At 39.2% G+C, this 11,437-nt stretch overlaps 1 protein-coding gene across 1 annotated transcript; it reads left to right on the top strand.

Annotated features, from left to right (window-relative positions):
- Nucleotides 1-2,674: 2,674 nt before the first annotated feature.
- Nucleotides 2,675-7,956, top strand: c1qtnf5 (C1q and TNF related 5). Its single transcript, XM_015036710.1, has 3 exons — nt 2,675-2,791; nt 5,881-6,125; nt 7,125-7,956. The coding sequence occupies exons 2-3, from the start codon at nt 5,894-5,896 to the stop codon at nt 7,643-7,645; spliced, it is 753 nt and encodes a 250-aa protein (XP_014892196.1). The 5' UTR covers nt 2,675-2,791; nt 5,881-5,893; the 3' UTR covers nt 7,646-7,956.
- Nucleotides 7,957-11,437: the final 3,481 nt, after the last annotated feature.

The raw sequence follows: 11,437 nt of genomic DNA, 5'->3' as shown, positions 1-11,437 counted from the left end.
CTCCCTGTGCATGCGTGGGTTTTCTCCGGGTACTCCGGTTTCCTCCCATAAAAACAGACTATTAGGTAATTTGAGGCTGAACAATGACCATGGCATCGAATCCCTATGTGCTGTCATTCAAATATGTGAACCGACTGTGGCCATTTAATAAATCAGCAACTGATTAAGAAATGGATCACACTGGTCACAGATTATTCTGGCCAAAATAATCTGTGACCTTACTGTACAGACCTGTAAATAATGTCAGAGTTTAAAACAAGAATTTTTCAGAGTTCTACCACCTCATCACTGGATGTATTTATAGGAGTATTTAACCCTCAAATAGCTAAAATCATACTGGTCACAGAATAATTGCCCCTTGTGGTGACAAAAAATGATGGGTCACAGATTTTTCTGTAACATCTGTTTAACTCGAGCATTAACCATCAGGTGCTCAAACCAGTTTAACTCTTGAAAAGCAGCAGCTCTACTCTGAGTTTCCTGCGGAGGGCAGAGCTTCGCCTTGTCGCTAAGCCCAAGTCCAGCATCGACATCCTGATCCTTTTTCTCATGACTGTAGAGGTGAGAGTCAAAATATAGACGAACCTTTAATCTTTTCTTTCTTTCTCCAAATTAATGATGTGGAGATTATTTAAAAAGATTATTTGTTTAGTGGAAGGCTTCTACAGACTCCACTTTCTTTAAAGTCTAACAATTTGCTTTGACTACAAAGTGAAAGAAACAGAGAATGACATACATGCATTCTTTAATTTCTACGCTGGAGTATGCTTTCCTTTGCAGTTTTTTTTTTTAATTTTTGTATTTTTTCACACTTAAATGCTTTAAATTGTAATATCAGACAAAAATAACCAGAGTACCATACCAACTTTATTTGTAAAAGATTTTAAAACAGTGACAGCTGAACAAAGAGCTGCACATATAGTTACAAACTATAAAAATACAAAATAACAGTCATGCATAAACAAGGCATGGGAACAATGAATGATTAAACTCAATAGGGTTGGTATTGTGATGCATTTTCCAGACAATAGCCTCCTATGAAACATGACCTCTTTAAATACTTACATGGAAGTTTGGCTTTTTCAAAGTAAAGTATACAGAAATTAAAAATGGCTTGAAAATCCAAAACAAACTGCATTGTCTCTTTTGTTTTTCCAAATAAATTAACCACAGATAAGAGTTTTGTTGCTACTAATTACAAGCCACCAAAAACATCAGACGTCTGTTACTAAAAACAAAAATGTTCAGTTCTGAAAGTGGAAAAAAAAAAAAAAATCAGTTTTCTTCCACACAAACTTAAACAAACACGCCTAACTGCTGACTCCCCTCCATTTTCTTTCTTTATCTCGGTATTTGTAATCTTATGCTCCGCAGCGTCTCCAGATTTGGCTCAAGTCTGGTGCTTTTTGGAGTTGGAGCTGGATGATAGGAGCAAAGCGATGTTTTTATTGGCCTGCGAACCGAAACCAGTTAAAAGTTCAGCTTCATCCACAGGATGAATGAGAGATGAACGTAGAGTTCCTCTGGTTTGATAAAGAGAGGAACTCTCTCTTTATCAACGTAACGCCACCTCCGAAGGATTACAGGGAGAAAAGAGGATTACGGTCCGAGTGCTGCAAGAGGGGAAGATGGATTTTAGTTTGGGAGATGCTATCTGCCTCAAGCAAATTGCTTAGGAGAGAGAGGAGAGTCGGTATGTCTCTCTCACTCGTTCTCTGTGAAAGGCCTGCCTTGGAGTATGAAACGCTGAGGACATCTGCAGCAAAGCATTGTGGGAACATTTGCTTAGACCACAACAAAGTAAACTCTCTGTGGTCAAGATCTGAGGAGTTTCTCCATCGCCCATCATGCAGCGTCTCAAAAATTCCTCTATTTATTGCCCTCCATTCTCCCTAACTCCTCCCTTCTTATATAACTCCATCTTCTTTTCAGGATTTTGTTTATAGATGTGAAAGTTTCTCCCGTTTTATTACAGCCACAAACCTTAATGTTGTATTAGAAAGATTTTATTCAATAGATTAAGAGAAAAACCATGATTTTCATCCAAAAAAAGTCTGGCAACTGATTGTGTCCAAGCCATGTGTGGCAGAAAATCACGACTCCTTGAACACACCATCGCCATGGTGAAGCACGGCAGTGGCAGCAGTGTGATGGTGGAAGTTCACCGGCGTTCATGGGAGGATGGATGGATGGGGCCAAGTTCAGGGAAACCCTGGAGGAAAAGGCTTGAGTCTGGAGCTGAAGTTCACCAGCAACATACAGGCAGAGCGACAAGCTGGCGAATTAGATCAGATGAGAGAATCTGTGACAGACTTTAAAAACAATTCTGTCACAGACAATTTCCATCCGAAACGGCAGAGCTCAAGTTTATGTTTGAGACATCGAAGGCAGTTTAGAGAGAAAATAATAGGCAATTCTACAACGTATTCACTCCGTATTTACTTGAAAAAAGGAATTTGGTCTGTCATATAAAGTTTATTAAAGTTTCTGTCTGTATTGTGCCAACATGTGAAGAGGAGTGAGTACTTTTGCAAGGCGCTGTGTTTCTCATATGTGTTTGTGCTGGACAGACATCACATATTTTCCTCCTTCTCCTCCCAGCCGAGGCTCCTCCTCTCCCACTGACTCCAGTTTTTCTAATTGGATATCATCACCATTTCCTTTCAGTTTTTCCCAGCCACTCTCTCAGGTCTGGAGGAGATCGTTCCAGTGTTTTTTTTTTTATTTTTTTATTTCTTTACCACACAAACACCATCTGAAACAGCTGCCCCAAAGACTGCACTGCATCCTGGTAAGGTTGTGTTTCTTTCTTAAGCAGACCTTTAGAAACAAATGAAAAGTCGCGCCTTACGGTAGCTCAGCAGAGAGGATATGTCTAGATGTGTTTTGGGAAAAGACGTCTGACCTTCCACTGTAAACTGAATCAGAAGATATGTTATACATTTTGTGCACAGCGGCATTTTACATGTGGAAAACATCATTTTGCTGCTCTGCCAAACTTTCTCTAATGGCTGCGGCTCTGTGGTTTCTGTTGTGCAATCAGATGGGCTTATTTGCTCATCTAAAACACAAATAACCGTAATTATGAGCCGGTGGGCCTCTGGTCACACACTCATAAAAGCCCACTCATGCCCAAACAAGAAGCAGGACAACCAGACACAGACTAGAAATGGCGACTCTTAGGGAAATCTAAATACGGTTGAAATTTACAAATGAATGTTGCAGGTGTATATTTAAAATTTTCAGTAGAATTAGTTATCCTGGGTTATACCGACTTTGTTAGTATTTTTGGTTAATTTTCAGCTCCCAGTATGAGTTGCTGTTAAATTCTTGTCTGTGTCTTTTGAGTCACTTCAGGTCAATTTGCCTCTACTTCCCTGTTTTGCACCAATGGGCTTCAATTTCATCCCTTCTACTTCTATTCTGTGCCAGTAAACATACCATTTTATACCCGTACCGAACATCAGTGTATTTTTCTTAAGAGTTAAATATTTAGATGAATTCTGGACATAAATTAGCTCAGAAATCTCATATAATTAAATCTAATTGTATAGTATTTTGAAACATGACAAGTCAAGACCCCTGAACAAACTAAACTATGAGTGATGTCACAGTCTGCTGCTGGCGTACGGTTTTGTTTTTATGCAAGTCACCTAAACACATTTTCTCAGATAAATACTTTAAATCATCAGTTGTCAAAGTGGCTACAAAGGTCCGCTGAGCAGGAATGATGCAAAACTTCCTCAGGTTGCTGAGTACAAAACAGTCAAACTTTTCATAGCCTGAGATGCTGAGGAGGTGAAATTAATTAGCGCTTTTGGTGCCAAGTCTGAGGTTTTAATTCACTTTAAATAAGAATCCTTTTTTATTGTTTTTTTTTTTATTTTAATTTTATTTTTATTTTATTTTATTGGTAAATATGCCACAGTCATTTTAAATGTTTTCATTTGACATTTAATTATCCCACAAATGCACAAAAGCTGCCGTCACAGAGCACTGGACGAGATGGTTTATATACAGAAATATGTCGTCGTCTGAGTCCAGGTATTCAGACAGATTCAACGTTAGTTACCTTCATTCTTTTTGTAAAACAACGAAGTTCAGTTCACGTGGTGATGATGGATGGTTGACTGCTTCCAGTCTAACCTTTGCAGCAATCCCTCATGCTGAACATGCAGATGGCGACAGTAGAAATAAAACATCTCAAACAAACATGTTGTCGTTTTTAGCCTCCTCCAAGTTCCACAAAAAGATTCACAATGTGCTTCTTCTCACTCGGCTCTTCGAAAACGGTGTTTGCTGTTCTTCGCTCGGTTTATGCACACTGCATATGTTTTCCTCCCACATGCACTGATCTATTCGTGGACAGTGAGTATTTAAATTCCTTTTTCTATTATTTTATTAATAAAGAAACACTTATAAGACAGCAGCTGCTTCGACTCTGCAGTGTTTGTCTTCTCGTCTGAGCTCCACTCGTGCCAGGAATGCTGACATGCAGTTCTTCGTCCCACCCTCATTTTTTTCCCACTGTTTTTCTCCAGTTTTTTTTTCTCCCTCTGCTTCTTTGTGTGCAGCTGTTTCTGGACGTAATACTCAACGCTCAGCCGGTAAACATGACGATAAAACAATAATTTGGGCTTTTCTTATGGGCAAGAACATGGTCAATATCATAGAAGCATGCAGACCCTTTGATATTTTTCACATTGCATGGCATCATGGCCACAAACTGCACACATCCACACTAAGCGGCGTGTAAATGTGAAGAGATGTGAAGATGTATTCTGTCGCATTTTCTCTGATAATCGTAAGTAAAACCCACTGGTGGTCGGAGTTGATGGGAAAACGGTTTTGAGCAAAAACACAGATCAATCCAGGAAAACAACAAAAACGTTTATTTAGCAATAAAAGACTTAAAATTGGAGGACAGGTTCGCTTTCCAGCAGGATATCAACTTTAAACTACATTCATCTGGTAGAAAATCCAGAACTAGGCCCAATCAAGCTATCAGCACTTAGAAAGAAAACAATGTTCACAGGTTCAATCTGATGTACCTTGAGTTATTTTACATAGAGAAATGGGAAACCTTTTCAGCCAGTAGAGACATTTGCATCTGCAATCGCAATGAAATGCGGTTCTAAAAGGTATTGTCTCAACAGGGCTGAAACCCAGAGTTTAGTTTGTAATAAATGTTGAAAACCACGTCCACCTCATAATTATTCACTAGTTTGCTTTGGTCGGCCACACAAAACCCCAGTAAAATACATCAAAGCTTGTGGCTGTAATGTGACAAAATATAAAGCGCCGTAGAGTAAACGTTGTCCATAAGTGTTGGATTATTAAGAGATCACAACCCTGGAGGAGAAACATAAGAAGTCACTAACACAACTCTCCTCAGGATATTTTATAGAGCAGGAGTGCCGACTCAGACGTCTCCCTGGCAGACCTTGTCTTTGTGGCTCTGCTATTTGGTGTTGGGCATTAAACATCCCAGAAAACACTCATTAAAAACATGTCTAGGTGGGGGAAATTCTTTGTAATTTTTCAATTTTTGTCTTCTACATTTTTTCTCGATCTTGATTTAATGGCGACTTAATGAATACTTTGTGTCTTCCTGTGCGGTGGTTCAGGAAATGAGAGCCAATAAAGACTTTTGATTTAAGGTCAAAGTGCCTGAAATGTTGACTGTTTTATTGGGAGATCCAATTATCTTGTAAAATGTACTCTCTCCCTCTCTCTCTCCCCTGCTGTCATGAGGTTTAATCCACAATCAAACGTTTACTGTAGCCTCGGGTTATTTCGTCTGTGGTCTTAACTGTACATCTGAGCTAATAGCCGTCACATGTGTGTTTAAAGCCACAATGCTTCTCCCTTTCACTCCAGCCTCTACGGTGCAATGACCTCACTCGGCCTGTTCCCCTTGTTATGCTCCATCATCGTCCTACAAGTCTGCTTTTCCAGCCAGCTGGAGGACAACAAGATCCCTCCCAGTCTGTGCGCTGGTCACCCTGGCATCCCAGGCTCTCCTGGGAATCATGGCAATCCCGGTCAGCCGGGAAGAGACGGAAGAGATGGGAGGGATGCCGCTCCGGGAGAGAAAGGCGAGAAGGGAGACGGGGGATTTCCAGGTACTCCTTTCCATTTGTTACAGCGTCTTTCCCCATTTCTTCATCTTCATGTCACAAACTACAGTGTATTTCATCGGGACTTTATGAGATGAACCAACATCAAAAAAATATTTCCATCTTTAAAGTAAAAATTTAATTTATTTTAAAAGTCAAAATACAAGTCTACAGCAGACTTTTCTGATCATTATTTGTGGAAATGTCCAAAATTTACTAACCTGATCATACACTGTTTTCGACCGAAATTATATTTCCAAATGGAAAATAATTTGCAATCAGCTGCTGAAAAGCAGCAGAAAACCAAAAGACCCTGTTATGACAAATATTCTGCCTATTCTGTGTAACTGAATCGTTAATCAAAGGGGCGGTGTCCAAAATAACAGCAGTATGGGGTTTGTACAGTGAGATCATTTATTCTATTAAACAGGCGTCAGAGAGGCGGTCCTTGTTGTTTATGGATGACGGTTGTTCTTGTCTGAAAATCTCTGTATCAGTGGTTTGTTCCAGACTTTACTTAGAATATTAAATGTACTTTGAATTAGCCGTTAAAACAACATCAAATGTTGTTTAAATGGAAACTAAAACCAGAAGAACAAGAGAAAAAAATTTAAATTCTAATGTGGAAACAGTCAAAATATTTACCTATGAGTAACTAGTTAGCTAGCTAGCTAGTCAGATAGATAGGCTAGCTAGCTAGCAACATGTTTGCTAGTTAGATAGGCTAGCTAGTTAATAATTTATTGGATTACTTGGTGCAGTGTTCCCCTGTACATTTCTGTATATATAGAAATGCATTTAGTTACAATATTTAGCTTTACTTTTTTAGACACACTGTTATAATTCAAAAATCCTATAAAAAAAACTTAAGTTTTTGGTTGTAACATGACAAAATGTGAAAAATTAAAGTGGTCTGAATACTTTCTTAAAGCACTGTGTAGTGCTGATCATTGATCATTTCTGTTAGCGTTCATTGTTCACGTTTGTTCTTGTCTTCCTCTTCAGGTGAGACAGGAGTGCGAGGCCTGACTGGAGACAAAGGCTACCAAGGAGAAAAAGGGGAGAGGGGCCAGCCAGGAGAGTGTGCAGTGGCCCCTAAATCGGCTTTCAGTGCTAAACTGTCTCAGAGCCGCACTTTACCCCTAAATGTTGGGGACGCAGTCGTCTTTGACACAATACTCTTCAACGAACAGGGGGACTACAACTCAGAGACTGGACGCTTCACCTGCAGGGTCCCTGGCGTTTACTACTTTGCGGTCCACGCCACCGTTTACCGCGCCAGCCTGCAGTTTGACCTGATGAAGAACGGACACACCGTGGCATCCTACTTCCAGTTTTATGGTAACTGGCCCAAACCGGCGTCTCTGTCAGGCGGCTCCCTGCTTCACCTCATCCCCGGCGACCAGGTGTGGGTCCAAATGGCCCTTTCAGAGTACAATGGGTTCTACTGCAGCACCAAGACTGACAGCACCTTCACTGGCTTCCTGGTCTACTCAGACTGGAAAAACTCTGCAGTTTTTGCATGAGATGTGTGTAAAACACAAGCCACTCCCACAGTGGCAAACAAAAAACAACTTTGTTTTTTACTTTTCCACTTTTTGCTTTTTGTGGATGAAGCTCTGCTTGAAGAAAAACTAATTGGCAGTGGGGCATCCTGTCTTATTCGGCTGCATAAGCCGTGTTTTACTTGAACTGTAAATAACGTACAGATGATGACATTTAATTTCACATATGTTCCCACACTGGCTTCTGGAAAGACCCCGGCCTTAAATTCAAATAGCTTTCATGCCATCACTGCACTGCATAAAATGAAACATTAATAAATCTGTAAACCACATAAAAGCCTCTCGACTGTCATAATTTTGGCCAGATTTTGGCAGCAAATGTTACAGAGGAGGTCAAATTATTTCCTGAGCCAATTCAATGCAACGTGAGTGCAGCAGATCATTTTTATTTATTTTATTTTATTTTATTTTAGGATTTCTACATATTCCTATGTCTAAATTTAAACCTTTCCAACTCAAATCATGTTGAACCAAAGTCCAGATGGACGGATCAATGTAAACTTTCATGATATTATGGTGTTATTTATATTTCCACCTCCCATTTTCCTTCGTCTGCCTAAACACACGCATAAGAAAAGCCCATCGCTAATCTTTAGAGTTTAGTATAATGTCAACCCAATAGTTAAACAAGACTTTCCACATGATACAGACGGGACATTTATGAGGTCAGACACTGATGTTGGACAAGTTGTTCTATTTAATTTATGCTCTAGTTCATCCCAAGTGTGTTCTGTTTTCTTCTCAGCTGTTTGGTAGGACACTCTCCATCAAGTCAGACATTTTTTCTCCAATCTGTGAGGCTCCATTAAGGTCATTGTCTTTTTTCCCCCACATTCTTCCTTTAGTTGCTATTATTGTCTTTTTCTGACATCTTTTATCTCACCTGCTCAGATGACATCCAAATATTTAGATTTTTTAACCTGAACCAGCTGGACAGACTTTCTACCCTTTACCCAATGCTTGTTTTGGACCAGTGGCTAGCTCTCTGGTCTCAATTTTCTGGTTTCAAACACCAATAAGACAGAGACTTTGATAATAGCTGTTTGTCACCTTGTTTTTCTCACAACAACCAAATCCAATATGAAAGAGAAACAGGAGTCGCATTAAATTCCTCAATATTCTTTGCCTCACACATCAGATCTGGTCTTCGTTCCTGTTTTTCTCATTCCATAAACATTTCTAGAATCTAGACATGGTGTCCTGAGCAGATCTACAGAACAGTGCTGTTATTGCATTGTGCCGTTCTGTGCTGCCAGTCTGGACAGATCATCAGCTTCACATCTGCAAGCTATTCAGAACGAGGTAGTCAGACTTCTTACTAAATGTCATAAACGGTCTTACACTTTCCACTCCCAGTGGATTCTAACATGCGGTTCTTGTTCTCACCTACAGGGATCAAATTGACTGGGCTTCTGATCATTTGTGTCAGCCTTAAACTAAACACACTACTGCTTGTACTTTTCTACCCCGAGCCCAGAACCCCTCGTACTAGAAACCAGGCGGGTCTTTCAGTCTGGGGCTGAAGAGTTTGACCCGTTAGCTTTGCTTAGCAGAGCTTTGAAAAAGCCGGCTGAAAAATGGTTTTGTTCTGCTTTGATGTCAGGATTTCATTGAGCTTTTATTGAGTTTTCCTCAAATTCTTGAGGTCCGGACTCCCTAAAAGCCAATCAAGTTCTTCTACAACAAACTCACTCATCCGTGGTTTTATGGACCTTCATTTTTGCGCCGGTGCAGAGTCATGTTGGAAAAAGGAAGAAATCAAAGTCAAGCATTTTCTCCAGAGTTTGGGGCATGAAACTGTAAAACTGGCCTACAGCAGAGAGAAAACGATCCGATGCGTTGCACAGATGGCACACGGGATTTCACTGAGCTCTTCAAATCGACCCGTTTCTTTACAAGCGTTTGTAGAAACTACAGGTATGGATAATGGATCTAAACATCTTGAAAGTGTTCACAATACTCCTGGTAATATGTAGCTCTACATGTATGTAAAAGTAAAATGGTGGATTGTGACTTAATCACTTTAGGAAACCAACGTTTCTGTTTCCTTTAAACAGAAACATCTAAATTCAGAGATAATTCGCCGGTGATACATCATTGGCTTCAGTCATCCTAATTTCACCAGATAACAAATACAAAACTGAAACAATACTTAAATTGTGCAAATACTTAAAATGCTGTTTGTATATTTTTAACATTGCAATGTATTTGGTTTTATAAATATAAGATCCTAATTTTAGACAAATTCAGTAGGTAGAAATGTACTGTTCTCCTGTGTTGTGAAGTAAAATAAGTCATTCACCAAAATTAAACTTAATAAATATGTTTGTAAATGCTTTGGGAGCAAAGAAAGTCCATAAAAACATTTTGTTGCATCACTTTATCGCTGGTCAATTTTATATTATTTTTCATTTCACCAACAAGGTCTAATATTTCCTTCTGATCTTTATTAATAAGGGCAGACGGCTACCAAAGCAAATACCAAAAGAGAAAGACAGGCTGGAAAAATATTCATTTTCTTCTGGATTTACTGAGTTTTCCACTGTTTTTAATGATTCCACCATTTCACTGTGACTTCTTGGACTCACGAGTTACATTTCAAAACTGTCATCTGGTTTCGTGCAAATCATTTTTTTTGTACCTGCAGCTATTAACTTCCTCACTGATAAATAATGTAGAAACTTTAACTCACACAGACGTGACCATGCTGTGTGACATAACTCAAATGTTATCCTGCTTCCTCTCCCCAAACACTCCCGCCCATAATTGAGACAGAAATATGCGCTTATAATCATTCCCTCCTGAACCAAAGGAAGTTAATCAATCTTTCTTTGGCATCAGTCACTTTTTCCATTGGTCACAGCCTTCAAATTGCTGTGAAATGCCACATCGTTCTCTGAATTACAGGGGTGTCTGGCTGAACGTCAGTTAAGACTTTGACTCAGGGATTAAGGGACTAAATGATGAAAAAACAGGGTGTTGAAAATAACAGGAAACGCGCTCACACAGACACTGGCATCAGGTGAATAACTCTGCACTAGATTTCAAATGGCATACCATAGCTGCATGGTACTAAATTATGTGCACTTATGGAAAATACAGGTTTCCTCTTTTATCATCTTCAACCTTTAAATGTGTCACAGCTGTTTTGATTTATTTGAAAACTTAATTTCATTACGATGATGGAAAATCCAGAGTTTTGTATCTATTGTTTTGTCTCAGTCACACCAGCACCAATTTTTTTACCAATTAAATATTGAGGCAGTCGTTTAAGGACAGCATCAAATAAATACCTTTTTAAAGCTTGAAAGCAGTTCACAATTACAGCTTTAGACACAGCCATCTTACCAACACAGAAATACTTGATCATGATTTCAATCCAGTCATTTACGGCATCAAGGCCGAATCAAAGTCGATAATAAGCTATTTAATTTGATCTTTGTTATGAAACGCTCAAATGTTTTCCATCTAAGGCAGGGGTGTCAAACTCGCTTTCGTTTTGGGCCAAATCAAGATCCTGAATGCTCTTAAAGGGCAGGTGGTGCCAGAATGTTTTGGTAAAACTTGTTAACAAACTGTTAAAATATCAACAAATCTTTGCAGTCTGAAATTAAACATCTTTTCACATTGTTCAGTCCCTCCAGGATTTTGTGATTTTTTTTTTTTTTTTGGGGGGGGGGGGGGGGGGGGGGGAAAAAAAAAAAAAAAATTTTGGGGGAGATTTGGTAAATTTTTTCAAGAAATTTTTAGGTT

Source organism: Poecilia latipinna, unplaced genomic scaffold, assembly GCF_001443285.1.
Source record: "Poecilia latipinna isolate Pla-1442-1.1 unplaced genomic scaffold, P_latipinna-1.0 Scaffold376, whole genome shotgun sequence".
NCBI classification, from domain to species: domain Eukaryota; kingdom Metazoa; phylum Chordata; class Actinopteri; order Cyprinodontiformes; family Poeciliidae; genus Poecilia; species Poecilia latipinna.
Note: the sequence above shows the minus strand (reverse complement) of the source record. Positions and strands in the feature narration are given on the sequence as shown.

Bases quoted from the DNA above. Each gene is read 5' to 3' on its own strand.
- c1qtnf5 (XM_015036710.1), top strand. From the start codon at position 5,894: ATGACCTCACTCGGCCTGTTCCCCTTGTTATGCTCCATCATCGTCCTA. The intron at 6,126-7,124 runs GTACTCCTTTCC...CTTCCTCTTCAG, and splicing joins GGGAGACGGGGGATTTCCAG to GTGAGACAGGAGTGCGAGGC.